Source organism: Mesocricetus auratus, unplaced genomic scaffold (genome assembly GCF_017639785.1).
Source record: "Mesocricetus auratus isolate SY011 unplaced genomic scaffold, BCM_Maur_2.0 Super-Scaffold_100015, whole genome shotgun sequence".
NCBI lineage: Eukaryota > Metazoa > Chordata > Mammalia > Rodentia > Cricetidae > Mesocricetus > Mesocricetus auratus.
The window spans coordinates 4,198,462-4,223,422 of NW_024429198.1; the positions used below are offsets into that span (position 1 = coordinate 4,198,462).

At 46.7% G+C, this 24,961-nt stretch overlaps 1 protein-coding gene across 2 annotated transcripts; it reads left to right on the plus strand.

Moving 5' to 3' along the window:
- On the plus strand, positions 1–24,961 carry Gdnf (glial cell derived neurotrophic factor). Of its 2 annotated transcripts, XM_005077988.4 has the most exons (3): positions 1–159; positions 4,677–4,853; positions 21,789–24,961. In XM_005077988.4, the coding sequence occupies exons 2-3, from the start codon at positions 4,703–4,705 to the stop codon at positions 22,274–22,276; spliced, it is 639 nt and encodes a 212-aa protein (XP_005078045.1). In that variant the 5' UTR covers positions 1–159; positions 4,677–4,702; the 3' UTR covers positions 22,277–24,961. The 2 variants fall into 2 exon arrangements, with proteins under 2 accessions (XP_005078045.1, XP_040613663.1); XM_040757729.1 differs by lacking the exon at positions 1–159 and having other exon boundaries at positions 4,223–4,853.

Consider the following 24,961-nt stretch of genomic DNA (forward strand, 5'->3'; position numbering starts at 1 on the left):
CCTGGCTGTCCGGCGCGACCCCTGGATTGCGTACTCTTGCTCCCGACCTTCTGGGCGGGGCCCCGCGCTCCGGCCCGCGGTCTGGATGGGTCTCCTGGCTGGGATTCGGATCACTTGGAGTTAATGTCCAACTGGGGGTCTACGGAGACCGGATCCGAGGTAAGAGGGGGAAGTGTGCTGGAGGGGACCGGGCCGGCCGCGTCGTCTGAGGGCAGAAGGGCGCGGCTGAACCCCAAGCGGGCTACTTAGAGTAGAGTAGGAATGCTAGCATGCTAGTGGGAGCTCAAGAGACAAGCTGAACCCGAGGGACGCTAGCCTGGCCGAGGGTAGGTTGCCTTTTCCGCGTGGGAAAAAAAAATCTATGAAACTCCCGGTGCCCTGGAACCCTGAAAAGCCCGGGGGCGGGGGGCTGGGACGATTCCCCTGCCCCACTCAGTAGGACGCTGCTCAGTGCGGTCCTGGAACCGTGTGAGGCTTAGCTATCTACTAACCCACCTCCGCCAGTGTCTTTTCCACAGTGCAACTGCAGCGTTATCGTAGCTCGGAGTATAACTTACTGCTGAGCTTGTTTTGGTCTGTTCTGGAAAAAAGCTAAGCCCCAGGGAAGGAGGGCTGCAAAGGTGCTGTGGACCTAAAAATAGAGGGCTCACCTCCTCTAGCGAAATCTTGCAAAGTTACACTCCTACCGTCCTCGGTCCGTTTTCTGGCACTTTGTTAACACCCTTATGCTGGTCGAGATTAGGAGAAGGGTTCTTTGCAGCACCTTAGCCCAAGGGTTCTGTCTCGAAAGACGCTTGGGAACCCTCCGGGTCTCCGCTAGGCCTTTGAGGTGACTGTTTTAATTGCCTCTTCTCTCTGGCAACTCTGTGTCTCTTCCCCAAGACACCCCCCCGCCCCCGCCCCAACACACGCACACTACTTCGTACCACTTCGAAGCGTAGACTCCTGACTGGGTTGGTTTGCAGCCCCACCCAGGGAAAAGGAACCCACGAATCAGGGTTCCCCCGCCTGGAGCCTCGCCTGTGGCAGAACCTGCCTACCGGGCCGATGAGCGTGCCCTGGGAAGGTTGTCCAACCCCGGAGTTGGCCAAGTTTTTGCTGTTTGAGCGGGATAAAGGCAACTCTGCCAGTCCCTATATTAGAGGGCAGCAGACTCACTCTTCCTCCTTATTGTAAATTTGTGTTTGTTTAGGGAAATGCAACTAGCACCTATAAGCCTGCACCTCCTCCCACCAAGCCTTCAAAAAGGGATTCTCTCCTCACTCCGTTTCTCTGCGCTTTGGTGGGGGAGGTGTCTTTTAAACAAGTGGCAAGTGTCTAGTGTCCAAGAAGCCCTCAGCGTCTCTAGCTTGCTGCCGAGATTGGAGTGCTCCGGGGCCTAGAACTCAACTTTGAGTCCTCCAACAAACGGAGCCCCTCCGGTTTGCCTTCGAGAGCATCCCAAATGTTTCTCCCTTTCTCCAAAGCATCCCCAAAATGCCCCCCCTTCTCCATCTTGGGCTGGTCAGTTATGGGGGAGTGGTAAGAGAATGCGTCCTTAGTCAAGGACGCTGAGCACAGCAGACAAAAGCAACAGATCTTTTAGTAATGTCTGCCTGGACCCTAGAGGAAACACCCGAGTTCAGAGTGCGCTCTCCTCCCACGCCACCAGGTCTTGAAAGCAAATCCCAAACCAACTTCCCAGCCTGCCCTGCCCAAAAGGTGCGGGGGACACTGGCTGGCAGCAGTGGGAGCAATCACCCACTGCAAAGCTGTGACAGAGGATCAGGGTGTCTAAAAGCAGGTTGCCAAGAAACCACCTCAGGTGAAGTGCGGAGAAGGGGGATGGGGAAAAGGAACCGCAGATTAGAAACCTGAAAAGTGAGGCGTCGCATAAGGACACCTACAGGTCCCTGGGCTAGCTTGGGGGATAGATGGTAGACAGTGGTTCTTCTAGGGTTATATATTAAAATGACAATTCAGCCTACCCGCCGTGCAAACACTACAAGGCCCAAGCGGTTTCTGGTGCCCCCTGGTGCCGGGAACTTAGAATCGGTAAGCGGCACTTCGGCAGTCACTGCTGCGTTTTTCCGCGCATCCTTTAACCCCCCCCCCCCCGGCCTGGGACCCACCGGGTGCCCATGTGTGCAGCACAGTCCTTTTGCCTTGCTGGGATGAGTTGGTCCCGGATGGAGAGGGGAACCAGCTTTCTAAGCCCGAGAAAGAACGAGGGCTCAGTTGGCAAAGCCAACCCTGTCGTGAAAGCTTGGTCTCGGCACCGGCCGGTGCCCTTATGCTGTTCGCACGCGCGGCAAAGGCCAGGCGTGGCGGGGACATGTCCAGCCGGTGCTTTGGGGTTGAGAGCTGCAAAGAGATAAACAGGGATGCCCCGAAGCTGGGCCCAGGTAAATTCCTAGGAAGAACCTCCTAGGAGACACACACCTCACCTTTTGCTCAACAAAAGGGCGGCTCAGAGAGAAGTGGGCCCCGCGACTCTCAGCGAAGAGCGCGCCACCCCCACCCCCCCGCCCACTGTGCTCGGGATAGGAGGGAACGCTTTTGGGGTGCCCAAGGCTCCTCGCCTAGTATGAGATGGAGAGCCGCCCCTGACGAGGCGGAGAGTGAAATGCTCCAGTGTTTTCCTCCTTTGCCAGCGTCGCCACACTTCTGATAGAGGCTCTTCACGTCCAATTTTAAAAGCTCTCCGTGAGCCAAACTGTAAAAGGGGGCAAAACCCTCTTAATGCGGAAGGGAAATCTGGTGCCTCCGCAGCTTCCTGCTGGCGGGCACGGCGATCTGGGACGGCGCCTTAACCCCGCGCCTCCCTGCTGCTCGGGATCGCCAGCCATTTCGCACGCACCCCGGAGCTGGCAGAGCTGGCACCCCGGAGGCGGGAGGCCTCTCCTTCCCCTGCTCTCCGCTCGCGAAGCGTCTCTGGGCATTGCCTTTGCACTGCCTGGGAGTTTTCCTGGGCCTGCGCGCGGGGAGGGACGCAGAGGCGTCTTTTTTCCCTCCTCTGGGGTGAACAAGCCAGCCCGCGCAGCCGGAACCTCGGGGCTGTGTGGTTCTGTCGCTTCCCCACCTCCGAGCCCAACAGCTGCAGAGACAACAGACGCCCAAGGGATGGAAAATGAATTCGTCTCCACAGCGGTGGGAGGTGGTGGCCGAATTAAACGCTTTCCTGGTGGCCTTATCAAGGGGCCTAGACTGGAATTCTGGGTGGAGATTGTGAGGGGCGGGAGGGATGTGCCCCGGAAAGGAGGGAGGGCAAATGCCTGGGATGTAACAGGGATGATGTGGAGAGGGTTTTATTTTATTTTATTTTATTTTATTTTATTTTATTTTATTTTATTTTGGTGTTTACCTGGAAGCGGTCTTGCCCTCCCCCATGGAAAATGTCCAGGCTGTTTTATCAAATGCATGGATTTTCTGATTTGAGAATGCTCTCCAGACAGTGGTTCCCTGACTCTGGAACACTGGGGCTCCTAAGGGGGAAATAACACAGTACCCTTAGGTAACTTAGCCCTCCCCCCCTTTGGATGGAACTTATCGCCAAGTTTACAGGACTTCCTTTTTTACCTCTCTCACCCCCAGACTCCCTGGCTCTCTTTTCTAGGGATGTGAGGTCTAAGAGTCCAAAAGACTCTCTGAAAATACCTGTCCCTCACCCCTGTGTCTTCTCCTAGTCCTTCTGGTGCTCGAGGCCTCGACAGTATTCAGGATTCTGACTACCGTCCTGGTGTAGCTAGAGGCACGGAAAGTCAGCATCTTTGCTGTGGGGATTAGAACCAAATTTCACAAAGCTGCAAAAATAAAATCAAGAGAATTTTCGGGTACAGCACGGAAGATTTTTAAAATTCAAGCTATATGCAATCCCTGCCTACTAGCAACGGTTAAACATTTATTGGGCACTTACTGAACTTTTTCATGAGTTAACGTTAATGATCCGAAAAAGTGGAACTGGCATTTTAATCCAAGTCGATGCTTCAGAAGTTAGGTAGCTTAACCCAGACACTTTTATGCAGGCCAAAGTCTGCAATTCTACATTAACCTGTTGTGGTGTCAAAATTCTTACTTAGTTGCGATGTTTGAAGGCTGGGCAGCTGGCAGGAGTGTTTCCATTCAGCCTGCATCCTACCTAGCTGCAAGGAGGGTCCACTCTGGGACTGGGACGGGGTGAGGGGGTGGGGGTGAACTTGGTCTTAGTCCTTGTTGTTGCTTGCTTGGGTGGAAGGCTGGTTCCCAGGGCCCAACCATGGAAGCTGCTAGATGGGGAGGGAAGGTTTCTCTCCAGAGCCTGGCAAAGACAGCTGGATGGAGGCTACCTTGTTTGCCCCCAGGGAATGTGGGGTGGCCCAGTAGAAGCAGCAGGCTATAGGTTGCAGTATAAGTTTACTTCCTCAATCTGGGACCTAGGGACTGAAGGGCTGCAGCAGCGCAGCGGGGTTGGGGATGGGGGCCGCACCTGAGGTGAGTGCACCGGGATGAAGGAGCTTTGAGTGGGGCACCAAAGGCATAGGTGGGGTGCTCAGGGGAGCGCGCTCTGCAGCTCTGCAGCAGGCCAGGAGGAGAGTGGAGTAGTTGGGAGCAGGGCTGGGGAGGAGCGGGGAGGCGGCTCTGCAGACAGCATAAGGGTCCTGGGCATCTGAGCCTAACTTGCATGGTGCGGTTCTCTCCCCCGCCGCCCGCCTGCGCAGGTGCCGCTGCTGGACGGGATTCTAAGATGAAGTTATGGGATGTCGTGGCTGTCTGCCTGGTGTTGCTCCACACCGCGTCTGCCTTCCCGCTGCCCGCCGGTAAGAGGCTTCTCGAGGCGCCCGCCGAAGACCGCTCCCTTGGCCGCCGCCGCGCGCCCTTCGCGCTGACCAGTGACTGTAAGAACCGTTCCCTCCCCGCTGGGCTATCATCGGCGGACCCCAGGGCACCCTTCCGCAGCACGCACGCAACCACCCGTGGCCAGCCACGAAGGCTGTGAGCCTCCCCACTCTCGGGTTAAGTGGGAAGGGTTCTGAGGCCCTTAAGGGTATTCCTCTGCCCGCTGCTGCCCAAGGGTCCCCAGGTGCCTTGCTAGTGAGTGGCACGGGATCCTTTTACCAGTGCAGAGGACACGAATAGTGTCCCTTTATCACTCCCATCAACAAATATCCCACTACCCCCACCATTACAACCAAACACTACCAGAGCACACACACATTGCCTGTCCCCTTTTCTCCCCTGCCCCTCTAGGAATACACCCAGGGTTCTTTCTTCTATGGTTATTTCACTGGGCCTCTCTGTGCTTAATCCTAAAAACCTCTTGCCCCTTTACCCTCACCTGCGCTTGCAAAGGGGGTTGTGAAAACCCAGCCAGAGAGGAAACACAGAAGGGCCTCCATGTCCAGGGCTAGCATCTGTCTAGTGGCAAATCTGTTCAGAAGGGTTCTGTGGTGAAGAGACTTCAAGGTGACTAAAGCAAGATAAGCTGAAAGGGAGAAGTGTTCAGAACACACTCGGGATGCTAACTCACGGAGAAAATCAAAAACAAAAACAGGATACTCTCACTTTAAAAACAAGCCTGCCATTTACTGCTCAAAAGCTGACATGTTCTAGAGGCAAGCAACTGCAGTGAAGACTTTATACAACCTATCCTCTGCTCCTTGGAAGCCCGCTTGGGTAATGTGAGGTAGATATCTAACAAGTGACAGAGAAGGATGGGAAGATACCTAGGCAACAAAGGTAGCAACAGAGAAATAGATGCACTCTCAAAATACTCATTCCCACCCACCACCCACCAACTCCCCTTAGAACTATTGACTCGGATGTTTTGCACACTGTGCTGTGGTCATGAGCATTGGGGGAGCAGCGTAAGCCCAAGTCAGCCCCAGAACTGAAATCATCCAAACTCCATGGCCTTGGACTAGGAAACATTCATGAACTATGATGTGCTTCTTGCACTAGTACCATGAAAGTAAAATCCTACAAGGATTTCTAGAGTGACTTAGGGTTAAAAAGGGAATGTAGTTAGCCCCCTTGCAATTCCCATAAATCTCAAAAATTTCCATCAATTAACTAAGGAAACTCATCTTCAAAGCATTAATCACAAGTTTAGGGTGATTGTACAAACACTTATCCAGTAGAAATTCTAAATGCCCTCTCCGCTATTGTGTTCATCCTTCCATTCCTACAGGGTCCACCAGAGGGGCAAGGACACGGTGACAGTTCTCTAACTCAGATGTCAGTGGAGAGAACAATGACAGTTTGATTGCAAGCTGATTAATTTTTGGAGTTTTAATTGCTGTATAAGTATCCTGCCTACCTGGGCTTGCTAAGTTGAGCTGCCCATTAATCTTTACAAGTTAGTGGCTTTAGAACAGTTTGCCACTGTCGCAAAAGGGAAGCCTTTCTTCCCCCATGTGCCAGTAGCATTCAGATCTGCTCCATGCTCCTGTCCTACCCATTCTTTGAAAAGAGACTCATGGACAGATACTGGAGTCCTCTAGGAATGCTGGATACTAGACTTCATGCCAGGAGATTCTGATATAATTGGTTTGACGTGTAGCCTGGGTGTGGACTTTTAGAGGTTTTCCAGGTGGGACTTAGTGTCCATTCAAGGTTGTGTCACCATAGCTTGCAAATACCCTAGGAAAACCTATAGCATCTGTGGGTTAATCAGTCCATGACTGCATGGAGCCTGGGGTGATGAGAGGGGGAAATGCTTCCCCTTTCTCAAATGATACTTAGTCATCTGAGGACTAGCTGACTACTGATTTTGTTCAAGACAGCAGAATACACCCAATTCTGCTTTGTCAATGGAAAGACCCAGTAGAGCCTAGACAGAGAAATTACCCCAAGAGAGACTAAGCTGTGTTCTAAGCCAACTGACTTCTTTCCAGGTATGTTCAATTCGGTAGCAAGCTGTCAGTGCATGGAAGGCAAAGTAATGACAGTGTGCAGACTTTAAATATTCAACTAGTGTCAGCACACCCCTGCCACAGCGCTGACATTTATATCCTGCTCTGTACAGGGAGCAACTGGCTAAGTCTGGTGTAGAAAAACATTAAGTCATTTCATTTCATTTCATTTGAAAATAAAAAGTGCTATAAATTTTGGTCCCGATGGTTTCCTGCGGGTGCTTGGGATTTAGTGATTAAGGCAAAGAACTTCTGTCACTTGTCACTTTAACAGTCCTTGTGCACTTTGCTTGGGGGCACTGGAACTGTGTCCATCCACTCTGCACATTCACCCGTGAGACTGCATCCATTCCACTGGGTCCAATGCAAACGAAACATCCCAAATTCTATTCACACATAGCATGAACCATGCAAGTAGAATTAATAACTGACTGCTTTGTCTCAAAGTTGGCTATGAAATAAATGGCCCTGTGACCATTTAAACTTACTCAGAAACTTGCTTGCAGTTTGCCTTTGGAGGCATTCAACACTTTCTCTCTAGATACCCTCCCCCCCCATTCATTTCACTTGTTTCTCTTCCTGCCATTGTCTTCTCCAAAAGAGGATTAGAGATAGGATGGGGGTCTGTAATGTGGAATATACAGGTGCTATAGCATTTTAAGACTGTAAGGAAAATTTTATGGTTCTGAGAGTTAAAAAGGTAAAGTCTAAAGTGCCAGACATCCATGAGGGCAGCAGACAGATCTGTGGATGCTGGGGACAGTGTTTGCCCAAACCACTAAAATACATTTTGCATGGAAGGGAAAAACTATAGGGGTTGTATTGGTCTGCAACCAATAGCTAAAATGGATTGTTTTAATTTTATTTTAGTTCAGGTAGTTCCTAATTTGTTATAATACAGTGGGATAACAGCCTGCCAGTTTGGTAGCAGGACATGAAATTTTCTATAGAAATAATCTTTTAGATCAAGCTATCAAGTTCTCAGACAATAACTCATAAAAACCCCATGTTAACCTTGATGAAACTGAGCTGTAACTCACAAGGCTACTTGGTATGGGTCTCTGCCCTGGGTGCCATATCCCATAATATCTGGTGTAAGAAACAAGGGAGTATGAATTGGAGGCTTCCTGTATGTAGAGAAATCACTGGAATAGACACCAAATTTAAAATTTAAAGTATGAATGAAGCCACCCCAGCACTGTACAGTAGATGGTGTTAAGCCTCTAAATCTAATGTTTTGAGATGTGGAACTCTAAATAAGTAAGCCCCACCCACTCATTACCTATATAGAGGAACCAATAGGAAAGGCAAGTCACTATATCTGCAGGGAGGGAATCTGGCTCTTGGACAGGGACTCCTGAAATTAAGATCTGTGAGGAAGACTCTTTTATGGGGCACTGATCCCTTATTTGATATCTGAGACCAGCATCTTCTTCCTCAGCCCTAATAATTGCTGTTCAGAGAAATGCTTTCAAGGTTCCCTTAAAATTGGCCAGCCATAGGACATTGCACTGGCCAGATCAACCTAAGCATTATGCTCAGAAGGGTCAGTGTTAGCTGACAAAAAAGTGAACATTTCTGGTGTTTTCCTTTCCTACTATATGTATGACCGACCCCCCCTTTTTTTAATCCAGTACTCGTGGCCTTCACTTAGTGAAAATACTATATAATTAATCATTTGAGTGACATCAGAAGCCATTTTATATTAAATATCCCTCAAATGCCAGGCATGGGCAGCATCCAGACAGCAAAAATCAATCTAGTTGTAAATTAAAGTAGACAGGTAGGCAGGCAGGTGGGAAGGTGAGTAGACAGGTCGTCTGCAGAACAGATAGATACATCTATCCTTTGGCCAAAATCACAGCACCAAGAATTCCTAGCTATGTACTCACTGGGGTTTAGAGAGCACAACAGCAAGAAGTCCAGGAAGGGGGATTTAAGAGGTGTTTGAACAGTGGGTATTTGGAAGAAAAAGGAGGGGAACGTTCCAGACTAGAGAACAGCATGAGGAATTTGTAGCCAGGCTATAGAGGATGTGTAGTTGGACATATAAGGGATACAGAGCAGTGGGCATGAGCTGAAGAGGTATTGAAGTGGTGGGAACTGGGAGACGTCTCCCCAGGTGATTATGGAATACTCTATCTCCAGCTAGGAAAATGAGTTTGCCCCGTTTTCTATGGTAGGCAGTGACAGCAGGCGGCCTCTGCTAGCTACACAGCTGATGTGTGGCAAACTATTAGTCCACTACTCATGAGTGGGGCTTTCAGCACAGGCACATTTTTCACTTGTACTTTGTGTATTTTTGTATTTTGTGTATTTTTAAAAGGCTTCAAGGCATGGGCACAATCAAATCAACCTGCTCACCCTCCAGGACCTGTAAATACAAGCCCACTACTAAAGTTAGTATCCACCTGAGGAACCTGGCTTGGAGCAAATGGCTTAATATCCTAAAATCCTATTGAGCAAGGTTGTCTCCATTTTATGGGTGAAGGGGTTAGATCTATCTAGAGAGCTGCTCCAGGCCACAAGTCTATTAAGTAGGGAAGGCATATTTCAAACTTCAGGTGGGCATCTAGTCTCAAAGCCAGTCTTTGTTTGTTTGTTTGTGTCTCAACATATACTGTGATCCCTGGTTAGTAGATTAAAATAATACAAGCATGTCAGCCAAAAATCTAGTAACTAACCCTAGAACATAGACTTCCAGGAAAAACCACATGTCCTTTTGGTCCCTTTTCTGACTCTTTCTGGCCTAAGGAGGTCTAAGGCAACATTATTGACTAACTCAGAACACATCAGACAGAAACACAAGGGTTTTAGTAAGGATTCCAACAAAACTGGCACACACTTTCAGGAGAACTTCTGGGAAACACCTGTTCTCAGATCACTTCCATGCTGCCAGGTGACAGGCAACCTTCAGGTGATCACCCATCTGCCTCTCAATAAGCTTTGTCTCTTTGTTTTCCCCTTCAAGCCAGTTGAGAAGGAGCTACGAAAGTCACATTAAGTACATTAGTTGCTGCATTTTCTAAGAAAACACAATGCCTTGCACAAGCACAATTCAGCTACAAAGTCAGGAAATTTGACATCAGTGTAAGGCACTAACTTACCCATCAGATATTTCAGCTTCACCGTGGTGATAATGTCCTCTACATTACTTTTTAAGCCCGGATTCACAGGGTACATTTGATTGCCTGGTTCCTTTATGCTTATTTAATCCCTCCCTGCAACCAATGGTGCTGATATTCAGGGAGGGGTTCCTTTGCCTACCCTTGCCCTGACCACCCCATAGTTTGAATTTATTTGATTATTTCTATATGATTACATTCAAGAAAATGTCTTTGAATGACTCTGCTTGTGGATGCTGTAATCTTAAATAAGAAGCACCTAACATCACATGATCCTAAGTTGGCTGTGTCTGAATTGTCCTTGAATAGCCAGGGAATGATCCTCACAATGAAGTCAGAAAAAAATGAGCATGAAGTGCTCCTTATACAGTCAGGAACAGAAAGGGGAAAAGAGGGATGGGGCAGGTGGGGTCATCAACAAGGCCTGAGAGACACAGCAGAAGTGAAATTTGAGGAATAGACATAACCCCATGAGGCTACCCCCTGGTGCAGCAGAAAGCTTTCTCATAACACTCCCAGAGGACACGTTCCTCCAGATGAAGACAGCAAAGATCCCATTCATGGCAATCTGTTGAGTCTGTTGCTGCTCAGAAGGTTCATTGTCAGGCATTTCTAGGAACACAGAAGAGACAGCACACACCCCTGAGACTGATGGTTCCCTCTGTCCACAAATCACTGAGCCAGGGCCTGGACAGAGGTTTGTCCTCTGTAGAATATGCTCTAGAGTCTAAACTATGATGAGCTCCATTCCTGGATCTGCTGTGCTTTGTCTGAAGATACACAGTGGTTTTTGTTCCCCTGCCTCTGACATAAATATCAATGAAGAATGATCACAGACACAATGTGTTGGCTTCATAGCATCATTCTTTCCATTCGTTCCAAGTGCCAACCTTTGCTTGTGTTAATCTTGACCTAAAGGTAGAGTTGACTATGACTGTCTTAGGACATAGTGGAGAGAAGAGCTTCTAGGGGTACCACATAACCAGGCTCTGAGTCAGGGCAGCCTGGGCTCATTTTCACTCTTGTCCCCATAGCATGAGACTACAACCTGCTACCCCAGGACACTCACATGTGACTCAGCTGGTGGCATAAAGAAGAAAGGAAGGAAGGAAGGAAGGAAGAAAGAAAGAAAGAAAGAAAGAAAGAAAGAAAGAAAGAAAGAAAGAAAGAAAGAAAGAGAAAGGAAGGAAAGAAGGAAGGAAGGAATCCAGCATTGAGGTTTTACAATGTAGTTATCTCCAAATGATGTTTGTGTCTAGTTCTCTGAAGTCTTTCTGAACTCTTAGAGGTTTCTATCAATGCATTAACAGAATAGAAACTCCTTCCTCATATCCAACTAGAGCAGTTGTTCTCAACCTTCTGAATGCTGGGACCCTTTAACACAGATCCTCATGCTGTGGTGACCCCAACCATAACATTATTTCCACTGCTACTTCATAACCATAATTTTGCTACTGTTGTGAATTGTAATGTAAATATCTGATATGCAGGATGGTCTTAGGCGACCCCATGTGAAAGGGCAGTTTGACCCCCAAAGGGGTCACGACCCACAGGTTGAGAACCAATCAACTCTAGGACTCCACCAAACAAATTCAGATGATTAAGAACATTCTTTCACCCTCTTTTCTTCTCTGCCACCTTCTTTTAGTTCCTCTTGTTCACATCTGAGTTCCGAAGGCCCTCAAAGATAATTTTATTCATGTCTCACCTCTTCCTCGGGAAGATCCATGGACTCGAGAGGTGCTGTAGGGTCCTGTGGCCCCTTGAGGTTAGAACAGTGCCTTGTAGGAGGGAGAAAGTAGAGACTTTCCACCAGGTCCCTCTGAAGCCACCTGCCACTGATGACACCACAAAGGAGCATCCTAGTGGCTTTTTTACACAATTAATTTTACTGAGTAGTTTCTCGCCCTCCCCTCTTAAGTTTCTTTCTTCCTTCCTTCCTTCCTTTCTTTTCTTTTCTTTGTTTTTTTTCAGAACTCATGGAGTGTGCTCATTAGCGTGGGGTATCATTGCTATCTGTGGAGAGCTTTTAGATCACACCAGGTGTTCATGGATTAGCTGACAAATGGACACCCTGCTGGGTATTTTCCTGACTTAAAAGCAGAAGAGTGGTCATTCCCCCACAGGGAACCATGCTGTATTGCTAGAAAATCATTATCACAACTATAATAAAAATATGGATCACATACATAGAAGTCAGAGCAATTGGAATATGAATAATGAAATTAACACACTGTTCCCCAAGTGGGCTTTTTTATTGATTATTTGTGCTCATGTGTAGTTATTATTAACTTTTCTTAGTTGAGTTATAGGTTAGCAGCTCAAAATAAGCGTAACTAATAAGTGTTGCCATGTTGGTCAAAGTAGATGCAGATGCTAAATAAAATGGCATATCGGTTGGCCACGTGGTATTTTCTCTATACTCTAAAGTGCTGTACATTCTGACTGGTCTTTTTCTTCTGCCTTGAGGGAATCCAGAAATGCTTTAAAAGAACAACAACAAAACGCTAGTGTCTTCACGATGCAGAGACTCTTTAAATAAGCCAGTGTCACTGTTGGTCATGAGAAAAGAGCATGGTCACTCTGGAAAGGGTCAGAATGGCTTTGTGAATGGCTTGGCAGCTGCTGCTGATTTCAGAAAAGTAGATGCTACTGGGCCCCTTCTGCTTTAACCAAGGGTATAGCCTTTTATTGGCTGGTCTATTCTGTACCCAAAATAGGAGAGCAAGACGGTCCTTAGTTAAAGGAAGATACATCGGCATTCAGAACTTAGTGATCGCTGGTCTTTTTCCTTTTTTTAAGAGTTCAAGTTCATGATAAACTGGTGTCGTTTAAACAGTACACAATGATAAAGCTATGCAGAATGCTTCAGGGCATTGAACATTTTTTCTACACTCTCACCACACATTTCAGAAGTCCCCGACCAGCAAGCAAGAACAAGGGTTGACAGATGACCTTCTAGGTCTGGGACAAGCTGCGGAGCACCTCCAACCCCCATCCATTTTGTGGCAGCTGCCATGAATGATTGCAGCATTGAAGCAGTGAGCTGGAAATAACTCAAACAGATTTGATACAGCAAAAACAAATGGGTAAAGTTGAGATCCTTAAGAAAGTTGTGCCTGACTTATGAGTGACAGAGAGTCTGGCAGACTACAACAGGTTGTTACAGTAAATCCCCTCAGAGGCCCCTGGGGCCAGCTCTACCTCTACAGGTAGAAACTCGCGTTTGACAATGCCTGGAACCAGAACATTTGCTGGTATAAATACAGGATCTTTTCCTCGTATCTTCTTTCGTATTTTCAGTAAGAAGTGGGACATGAATTGGTTTAACGGAAGGCTGACAATTACCATTTTAAATTTCACAGACAGGTTCAGTTGAGCTAGAAGAGAAAGTGAAGAGACCTTCTAGATCCCAGAATGCCTCCTGTGGGGCTTCACAGTGTAGGGGATGGAGGCTAATAGTGATAGCTGAATTGAATGCTGCTCCCTGCATGGGTGGCTGGAAGCCACTACCTGCTAGCACTTTCCGGCCAAAGCTTAGGCTGACCATATCTTAGGGAATCAGAGTTAGGAAGCCCCAAAGGACAGCAAGTTGACCTCAGGTTGGCTAAGCTACTAGTCCAAGGTCACATGCTGGTCAGGGACTGACCCAGGCCTGGAATCTCAGGCTCTGTCTTCTCCAACTCTGCAGCAAGACCTTGATCACTGGTGCCAGCCTGAGCATGAGACACTTCCGGACACAGGGCCTCTCTGTCTGTATCTACCCCCACTGCTGGCTGCTGGTGTTCCGGTTGCGACTGGGAAATTGGCAGATCTGCCTCAGAGTGATATACAAGAACAAGACGGGAGAGAGGTGCCCCCAAAAGGCATGGCTTTTCCCTTCTTAGAGACTCTTTGTTCTGTGGCTCATGCCAACCTAACTTTGAGACCCACTTAATGTACTTGAGTTTACACTGAACTTTTCACATAGCAGGTGTATTTCCCACTTCTGGTTCCAAGTCTTAAAACTGGCAAATCTTGTCCCTTTTCTGCATTATTTTCCCCTGCCACCAGACTTAAGGACACTACACGGCAGAAGACTTTTTACTTAGAAACCAAAAGGCAGCATGCAGGGCAAGACCTACACTGATCTGTGAAACCAAACCAGCCAAACTTCTCCTTACTAACCATGTGGTCATGAGCGAGCATGGCTCCCCTGACCCTCCCCAGTCTGAAGGGAGGTGTACGGAGATGTTCAGTTCCATTCAGATTGGCAGCAGTATTGTCAGGTTTCCATTCACTCTTTGTTGAGACTAAGCAACCACTCCACCTTGGTACTTTGTTAAGTGTTTCAAGGAAAATATTATTTAAGACCTCACTTAAGAAAATATTGTAATGTGAGGAATTCTAATGTAATAACAACTGCATATTTGTTGTAATAACTTTTCAAAATGAGTGAAAGGAAACTGTTTGTACCTTTCTGGAAGTAAGTAATGAGTAATTCCTACAAAATGACATTAGTCATGCTTGAGAGAGTATACTGATCCTAGGTTAATGTCTTCATAGAAATAAGCTCTCGTGTGTGTTTGTATGTAGACACACAGAAGCACAGGCTTATGCATATGCACAAGAGACTATTTCTATCTCTCAGACACTTAGCCTACATGGCCATGAGTCTTTTGCCTGCAATAGAGGTAGAAACTTCAGATTGAATCCTCCTTCCCGGAGGGGTTTCCATGCCCCTATCCTATGCACAGCCTCTCATGGGAGACTTTGCATGTCACAACTAACTACCCAGTGTCTCAGGAGCCCAGTGCAGCATTCCACAGTGCCTCACCCCTCAAGCCTAGCACCATCTCAGAAGCAGGCACTGCTCCAGACAAGACCCTCCAAGTACTGATTTCTAACTGTATGGCCAGCTAGGCCATGGTTCCCTCTGTGAGCTCAGCACCTTTGTCCTTACTGTTCCAGCGTGTGAGCTGTAGGCTTACAGTGTGGTGGAGAGGCAGATCCTCCCACACAATCAGCGCCTGTGCCTTCCACAGCAACTTGGCAGGTCTCAGGCTGGCCTGGAAAATCTCTTCTTTCATAGAGACACTGCAGTGCTGGGGTCAGCCCCTCCCCTTTTCCTGGAACATTCGTGACTACAGAACCCCTCAACCATTCTCTGAGTCCACTTCCCAAGTGGAAAAGAGTCCCATCCCCATGTTTTGTGGACATGTTACCTCCCTCTTGGACACAGGCAGTAGATAGGCTAATGGCTGGCTGAGATGTTGGTCTGGCCAGCATGAAGAGGACACATGACTACCAATACAAAAGTGACCTCTGGGTTAACATATGACTAACCTACAGCTTTTAAGAAAAAATTGACATTTTCACCATCTTAACCAAGATAACACTTGGAATTTTGTAATTTTTAAAACTTATCTGTTAAAAGGAATGCATAGATCCCTAGCTGTTATTCCTGTAAAATTCAGTTGGCGTTACAAGATAGTGACTACCACAGTCCTTAGTTCTTAAGGTGCCATTACCACTTTCTCCCTAATCAAGGGAGAGAGTGCCTTTGCAGTGAGCCTTTTGTCCCCAGAGTCATGCCCCAGTACAGGTTTCATTTGTTTAAACAACACTGTTTATACAAAGGACATATCAGAGTTCAAATATTTGAAACAGAACAATGCCAAAATATTTGGCTACACTCTGAAGGATGACTTCAAGCAACTGAGAATTTTGATATCTTGAACTGTTAGCTCTCAGTCAGACATATTTCCCAAGTTGTATCTGGGAAATAAGCAAGTGCTCCACCTACCAGCTTTCGTTGCTTTATTTATTTACATTACTTTTATTTTATTTTGCCTTTGGATGTTAAACTCGTGGTCTTCTTCTTGTGTGGTTTGCAAGTATTTTACTTGCATAAGGGTCTGTAACTTTTCATAGGGTGAGAACATGCTGTGCCATTACGTCATAGTATAGCAGATAATCTAAACCCAAGCTCCCTTCCTCTCCCTTCAGCTCAGTGAAGTTAAAGCAACTGTGAGCCTCTGAATTCCAGGTGGGATGTTACTTGCCTGGACAAGGCTAGCAGTTTCTGTAAAATTCTTAAGAGTAGGCTAGTGAAGTTTGCCCAGCAGCCTTCTACAGAACCATTTGGCTACTAATAGTCCCTAAATGCTAATCATGATAATGTGAGGCTGTCCCTTTAAATGAAACTCAGTGGCACCAAGAGGCCTGGAATTAGGAATTGAGGCACCCCATGGTTTGAAAAATAATGTGTTTTATCCTCATTTCTACTTATTAACTTATAAGTCCACAATTTACATATGTAAAGCTTTCCATATCAATACCTGTTGTTTGTTGTATTTTTTTTTTATTTTATTTTCCAGTTTAAATTTAGATAAGAAACAAGGTTGCTTCACAAGTCAGTTCCAGGTCCCTCTCCCATTCCCTCCCTTCCTCCCGTGCCCTCCCCCCCCCCCATTATCCCCTCATTTCTCCAGGGAGGGTGAGGCCCTCCATGGGGGTGTGCATAGTGTGTCATCTCATATAGGGCAGGGCCTAGACCCTTCCCCAAGAGTTCAGGGTGAGAGTGCACCTCACATTGTTCTATGGGAGTCCAAAGTCCGTGTGTATACTTGGGATTGTATTTTTAAAGAATATAAAAGAAAAAATTACCCTCCAGTTCAGTAAAGAGTCATCTAAAGCCTGGGCTTGGGGCTTAAAAGACAGTCCACCTTAGCTTCCATGTGGAAGAGAGAATCCTGTCAAAAAGGAGCCCTAAGTTAAACCTTCAGTGCAGCACACTGAACCAGTGTGCCCCAGGGACAAGAAAGCCTTTTGTTGTTTTGTTGTTGTTTTGAGACAGGGTATGTGTCTCTGGCTGGCCCGGAGCTCACTATGTAAACCAGGTTGACCCCAAACTCATAGAACCCCACCTGCCTCTGCTTCCAGCGTACTGGGATTAAAGGCGTGTGCCAACATGGCTGGCTTGCCTTTGTTGTTGTTGTTGGTTTGTTTGTTTGCTGTACTTTTAAGTACGATAAGAGCAAAATTGAAAGGAGGTACAGAAATTTCCCACATGCCTCTGTCTTCACACATCCTCTGTTATCACTGTCAATACGTCTCACTTGAATGGTATTTGCCACAACTACCTGAAGTCCATAGGTTACACCAGAGCTCATTCTCAGTGCTATACATGTGTGACTTCGAAACAAGTTCTTAGAGTATAGATTCATGATGAACAAGAAGTGCTGTAGCAAAGGCTCTACTCTAGTTCTGTGGAAGGACTAAGAGGAATTTAAAATAAGAGAAAAAGCACTAAACTGTCTCATAGTGACACATAACCGTGTCCCAAGTGTTACAACATTTATCCCATGCTGGATTTGGAGCTATTAATAATTTTTATTCAGTATTTATCCCAGATTCCAACCTAATTCAGCATCCCATGTTGCATCTGCTAAACACAGCCTATGACCAAGCTGTGTAGCCACAAGGTCTAGAAAATGGGGACATTTTTCTTAAGAAGGTTGAAGGTTTTAGAGTCAAATTATGGCACTGGAGTATTAGTTCAGATCATCATGGGACTCTGGTAATATGAGATTGTGTCACATGTAAATAATCCATGTGTTTCTGAAACCACAAAACTTGACTTTTTGTAATGCCAACATTTTACTGTTAACTTCTGTTGAATTTTTGTGTTTTGTCCTCCCCTTTGATTAATCTTCAGTTGATTAGTAATCAGCCTTAACTTCTATCCTCCCAGGTTCCTAAATTAATGATCTACTTAGAAAATTTTAAATAGAGTCAGAAACCCCATAGTGTGAGTCCTTTGTTAAATGAAACCCTTTTTTAAAAATTTAAGAGCATCATTGTATTTTAATTAATCACTTCAAATATATTTATATTAGAAGTTTGGGTTTCTAAATAAGCATTTTTACCAATATAGGAAGAAATGTAGTTTTTGTAATTAAACACAGACACACTTTTGTTTATTTCCTCCTCACTACTTTCACTATTTGTGAAAAACAAGTAAGAAAAAGCACACTCAGATAATTTTTAAAACAAGTAGTTTTCCATGTTAAAGCAGAATAATATAAGGATCCTTAGTCTTTTTAAGAAAACTCCCTAAAGGAAGTGCCCTGAGAAAGCGTTTCTGAGGAGATGGGAAGACATGCGCTTCCTATCTGGCCCCTGGAAATGTGTCTGGTCCTTCCTAAAGGAAGATGTGCCTGAGAGGCCATTGGACTGAGCTCTGAAGCTGCTGCGGGGAGTGGGAGGGAGGGGAAATGATTTTTTTCCTCTCAGATCTGAAGTGTCAGTGCTGCTCAGGGCTTCACCAGTTCCCCCTCCTCCACCCCCGGAGATTTGGGTCATTTTAGAGCCTTTCATTTTATGAAGATGCAGTTTTCCATAGAAGCTATAGTATCGTCTTAAAAAGTTAATTTTCTTTTCCCCTCTAAAGTGACCTCATTCCGTTATCAGGGCTTCCCGATTCAGAATTCTGTCCCAAGCACTTGTTGTAATTGATCAGTTCCTGCCTCAGTAAATCTCAAGTTCGCGGTCAAAATGGGCACAAAGCAAATGCAGGCCAGCCTAGACTATAAGCCAATAACCTGTCTCAAAAAACAACAACAGAAATACATACAGTTCCTGCGTCTGTGTGTTGCCATCCTCTTAGAGACATAGAGAAGAAAAACAAGACTAAGTTAGACTGTGTTAGCATGTAGAGAATTACAACTGGGATGGAAGAACAGGGCGGAGCATCTAGAGACTTGGGAGGGGAGGAGTTGCATTGTCAATAGAGAGGTCAGCAAGTGGCTGAGTCAGCCATCATCAAATATATAAAGGAGATGAGAGAGAGGTAAACAGTACTGTGAAGAGCAGAGGTCCAGGCAGAGGCAGCCCCACCAAGGCCTGTGTTTAAGTTATACTTATCTGGGTGATGTAGTCCCTGAGAACGTTTGGCCAAGCCTAGAGACATTTTCATATTTTGTTATTAGGACAGAGAGTGATACTATAGTTTGTTTTTCTGTTGCTGTGATAAATGCTGTGACCGTAAGGGTTTACTTCATCTTGTAGGTTATATCCCATCACTGAGGGAAGGCAAAGCAGGAACTAGAGGCAGAAGCTGAAACTGAGACCATGCTGGAACTCTACTTACTGGCTTGCTTTCAGTCTCATCTTCAACTTCCTTCCTTACGTAGCTCAGGCCCACGTCTAGGGATAGTTCTGCCTGCAGGATAGGCCATCCTACATCAAGAAAGAAAGGAAGGAAGAGAGGGGAGAGAGGAAGAGGGAGGGAGAGAGAGGGGGAGGGAGGAAGGGAGGGAGGGATGGACAGAGGGAGAGAGAGAAGGAGGGAGGGGAGGAGGATGGGAAAGGGGAGAGGAGGAGAGGAGAGGAGAGGAAAGGAATGGAAAGGCCCCACAGATACTCCCACAGACCAGTCTAATGGAGGAAATTATTCTAGTTGAGGTCCCTTTTCTCCAAGTGTGTCAAGTTGACAACCCAGATGAACTATCACAGGTGGTACTACTGGCATGGCCTGGGTAGAGGCAAGGGACTCAGTTTGATGTCCTGTGTACAAGACAGCTTCCTAAAGCAAGGAATGATCCAACCCCAAAATGCAGCAGCACACCGGAAAGGGAGAATGAAGAGAAGTTGATGAGGTCAGAGATAACCAAGGCTGAGCACGGCAGAGGCCAAGTCAGGTACAGTCTTTCTGCCAGTGTGGGCTCTGGCTTTAGGCGAGGGCAACGACAAACTTTGGAGCACTCTAGGCAGATAGAGGAAGTGATCTGAGTTTAAGAGTTTACTAATGAGTGGAAACCAGATTGAGGAGAGACGGGAGGAACTGGGAAGATAGCTCAGCCGGTGAAGGGCATGCTATGAGAGCATGCATCTGAGTTCACGCCCCAGAAACCATATAGGAACTCAGGACCAGAGACAGGCCTGCAGTCCCAGCTGGAGGGAGGTGGAGATGGGAGGGTCCCTGTGTCCTGCTGGCCAGCCAGTGTAGCCCAGTGAGTTCCAGGTTCAGTGAGCCATATCTCAAAAGTGAGGTGAAGAGAAGCTGAAGGGGCGTGCTGGTTGACTTCTGGGCTCCACATACACACCCCTACTTGCACACATGTGTACACAAGCATGTGCACATACATACACACACCCCAAAAAAGAGAGGGATGGATAGGGGACATGATTCAGGGGCAGGGTTAGTTTTTAGGCAAGAGAGAATGGGTTTTAAATCAGTGCCAAAGCAGTTTGTCACTTAGAGCAACCAAACAATCCAATGCTAACACAACAAACAACAGTGTACTCTTGATTCCAATTCCCAGTCTTTTCATTACTATATATCATACTGAGGGTGTGTGTGCATGTGTGTGTGCACATGCACATACGTGCATGAAATCTAGAGCTGAGGTACGTATTTACCTAGCAACCCACACACACACTCATGCACACTATGCACACATACACACACATACACATACACACACACATACACACAGTCAAGTCACATTAGCTAGATTTCATTTTATACAACAGGATTCTTGCTTCTTTCATTAAAACAATTAGATAAGTCTTGTATATGATAGAGTAATTTGAGGTAGGATAGACACAATGTAATCTTCCTGAGTCTGCCAAAATATAAAATTACCCACTGACTCTTTCTAACAACTCTTTTGAAGTGTATTTTCTTAAAGTACATTTAACCCAAAGCCTACTGAATTGCCTGAAAGGGGATGAGATTACTATAAAAGCTTAATACCTGATTATAAAGGGGGGCTAGGTTTTCCCTCTTCTTGGTCTGTATTAGATGGTTCCAATGGCTATTTCCCCCTTAGTTATCCAAGGCAAAATGCTGAAACACTCAGAATCTCAGTTGATTTAAATCCACGGCTTCCCCAGAGGTCTCAAACATCCTGGTGTGTCTCTCCTCCGTGGAGTCTCCCTGGAGCACACATCTCTTACCCTGTTTGTAACCACACAGTGGGAGCCTGTGGCAGCTGCAGCATAGACTGACTTCACCCCTGCACCCAAGGCTGCATCTGTCCTTTATATGTAAATCAGCCTATTATTATTGGGGGCGGGTAGAGTCATGCCATTTGCCATTTATTTGTCAGTAAAATATAAATGTAATATGCCTTTCTGTCTCTTTAGGTTTAGGGGATGAGTTTTAAAACCGAGTTGAATTTTAGAGTTCTTCATTCTGTTTGCATCTGCTCCTACTCAGCCAGGTAGAGTCAGGGCAAACTTACAGCCAAGTAGCAAAGCCAGAAGATGTCACATTTCCTTAGCCTTTGAGACCTAGTTTCTCAGTTTGCTCTGCTCCCCACATACACCAGAATTCTGCAGCAGCTTGATAAAACGCAAGGGCCTCCATCCCTCCCAAAAGCAGGGCACCAAGGTGTCTGGGTTTGAGGCCCCAGAAACTGCATTTCAGGGAGTGTGTGAGAGTGTTTTAGTGAGTGAGAGCTATATTCAAGGTTATAAAACAGGAACCTCAGATGTCACCATGGTCACAGCCACCTACTTGAGAAACCAGGTAGACGTCATTCACATGAACAACTCACCCTTAAAGACTTGTTTCCTACAAGGAACTGTGTCATCACCATATGACTCTTCTCTTTTGACACCAATATTTTGCAAAGTGTCACAGGGTACATTTTGCTTCCAGGGGGCCACCGTGAATGCTTAGCCTAAATGGATGATCATTTTGGTGTGGGTACAATTATAGCCAATTCCAACGATGCTTTGATTTAGAAAACTGCCTGAAATGATCATGGTTGTCTCATGTGACGTTTTCTGTTTCACTGAACAGCCAATATGCCTGAAGATTATCCTGACCAGTTTGATGACGTCATGGATTTTATTCAAGCCACTATTAAAAGACTGAAGAGGTCACCAGATAAACAAGTGGCAGTGCTTCCTCGAAGAGGAGAGCGGAATCGGCAGGCCGTAGCTGCTAGCCCAGAGAATTCCAGAGGGAAGGGTCGTAGAGGCCAGAGGGGCAAAAATCGGGGGTGTGTCTTAACTGCAATACACTTAAATGTCACTGACTTGGGTTTAGGCTACGAAACCAAGGAGGAACTGATCTTTCGGTATTGCAGCGGCTCCTGTGACGCGGCTGAGACAATGTATGACAAAATACTAAAAAACTTATCTCGAAGTAGAAGACTAGTGAGTGACAAAGTAGGCCAGGCATGTTGCCGACCGGTCGCGTTCGACGACGACCTGTCGTTTTTAGATGATAACCTGGTTTACCATATTCTAAGAAAGCATTCCGCTAAACGGTGTGGATGCATCTGACTCCGGTTCCAGAGACTGCTGTGTATTGCATTCCTGCTACAGTGCGAAGAAAGGGACCAAGGTTCCCAGGAAATGTTTGCCCAGAACGGAAGATGAGGACCAAGGAGGCAGAGGCAGAGAAGGAAATGGGAGAGGAGGAAGAGAAGGAGGAAGGCATCCATCGTGGGAGCCTGGTAGAAGAAGGCCCAGCTACAGAAAACTGGATAGGAGTGAGAACCACCGTCAGAGCACTCCAGGATGGCAGGGGATGTCACCAGAAGCTCAGGGCTGGTGTCCCTGCTTAGCTGTTGCCAGCGTTTATCTGATACAGTCCATGGTCACCGATCGCGGTCCCAGTCGTGGATGCATGCAAAGAACCAAGCCAGTGCATCTCCTGTGGTTCATTGTCACGTGTCTGAAGACACCAGGGAAATGTGATGACTCTGGTGTCACCTCTTGTCACTACATTTTTACTGATGAAAGTAAGAAAGCTGTATTTTCCTGTCACTCAACAGATTCACACCGTGGAAAGGAGTGGGTGGAGGGACAAAAGCAGAGGCACAAAGAGATCACAACCTTTGAAGTTGGAAACTGAGGCCTGAGGTTTACTACATCCAGCGTTTTGGGGGGACCCTTGGTGGTTGATTTTGAACACAGTGTATGGGGTAGGGAGAAGTTGGTTAGGAACCCAAAAGGCTGTCCTCCTGCTTAAAAACAAACCAAAAGGCATTTCCTTGATGCCCTCGGAAACAGGAAGCAAGTTGTGGTTTTCGGCAGCATTCTCGTAGGAGAGCGGGTGGCGAAGGCCCCCAGCTGCCCCCCGCCAGGGAGACCCCGGGTCCTGTTGGTTTACAGAGACTGACGTTACATACACAGCTCCGTTTATGCATGGTCACCAGTGACCAGAGAAACTACTCGATGCAATGCATCTGTTTCAAATACAGAGATATAGAGAAGATATTTATTGAGATTTAAGTTATTGTTATTTATTACCATTCACTAATGAATTTCTCTCTTCTTCCCTTATTTATTAAAGTCTCTTTTCAAAGGTGCCAAAGTATATGTGCTCACAAAATACAAAAAAAAAAGGTGACAAAAGGAAATATTAATTGGGAACAAGGGTCCACGCTCCATGCTCTTCAAAGTACTGAAAGGGTTTCCTACTAGGCAAAAATCACTTACTTTACCTTTATAAGACAACCCCTCATAACTGCCCCAGATTTCCCCCTCTTTTTGTGTACAGGGTCTCCTGGGGCCTGGCTAACCTTGAATTTACTGCTTGGTCAAGGATGACCTTGGCTTTCTGAGCCTCCAACTTCCTGTGGAACTCAGACATGACACCCTATCTCCACTCTAGGGTTTGGAATTCAGGGCCTCATCCATGCTAGGCGACCCCACCAAGGAACTGTCACCGCAGTCTCCACTTTTTATCTGTTAAAGGGAAATGTTAGAAGGAAGGAGCATCTCAGCCCCGCCCCCTCACTGGCAGTCCCAGGCTGATGGCACACCTGTGGTCATCTCATCCTTGTTCCATCACTGAGCAGAGAGGCCCCCAGCTCCACTGTCTACTGTGTCAAGCTCCGCTCCCCTTCCACGTGTGTGGCTTCAGGACCACATACACAGAAGGCCGAATTTCCCCTTGGTAGTCCTGGACTTACTGTCACCTAAAAGTGAAATGAAGGACCTGCCAGGTAGCCAAGGTTTAGCTCTGCCTGCTGGCACCTCTGCCTCCATTCTCGCCCACCTACCTCCTCCCTGAGGGCACACGGGCAGGAGCACATGGGGAACCTTGCAAGGAAGAAGCAATCCGCCTTGTCCCTTGCTGGGGCTCAGTTGTCTCCTGGGTTCAACATTTGCTATCCCTTCTAACCCAATGGGTTCTAGGAAGGAAGATTGATGGAAAGAGGCATCTGACTGGCCACAGGACAAATGGGGCCCACCCTCATTGTTTGGAGGGGAGGAAGTAGACAGTGAGAATGGTACCTCTCACTGTCCCCATAGTGTACCTGTCTAGCAGCTGGCATAACAGTCATGCCTTGAGTCCTGTGTTAGAGCTTGTTACACATTTCATAAATGAAATTTTATGCAGAAATTAATTTATCACTTCCTTCATGGCTGCTATCCCCCAGAGTAGGACCAGTTGGCCTATCTCAAATAATCACGTCAAAATTTCAAGGTAACCAAGAGGTAAAAGTTGCTGCACATCCCCTCCCCCTCCCACGGCCCTAAAGACCCAAGTTGTGTATGACTCCACACCCTCTGCAGGACTAGTGGAGGCAAGCGCTGCTCTCTCGCCGTCTCCTGCTCAAAATGGTGACGCCCTCAGCTGCCTGGCATGATTCTGATGTAGTTCAGGATCCTCTGTTCAATTCAGAGAATCCTGGCAGATGTGGTAGCTGACGTTCCCTGGTCCAGACACAGGCTCCAGCTCTCAGGGGAGTCCCCTGCTCAGCATCATCTACACACTGAAAGCAGGTTCTAATGGGAACAAGCTGCTCCGCCAAGTCCACAGGAGGGTAAAGTTCGTGATTTTTTTTCTTTATTGTTGTGATCCACCATCTGACACAGTAAGGAGCACACTTCTTTGGAAGTTCTGATCTCCCTGATCTGTCTTGGTCATTTGTGTTATACAACCAAAGTTCTCTACAGACTTTATTTTTGTACAATATCATTTTGTAACTTTTTACAAATAAAAGCTCATTTCTA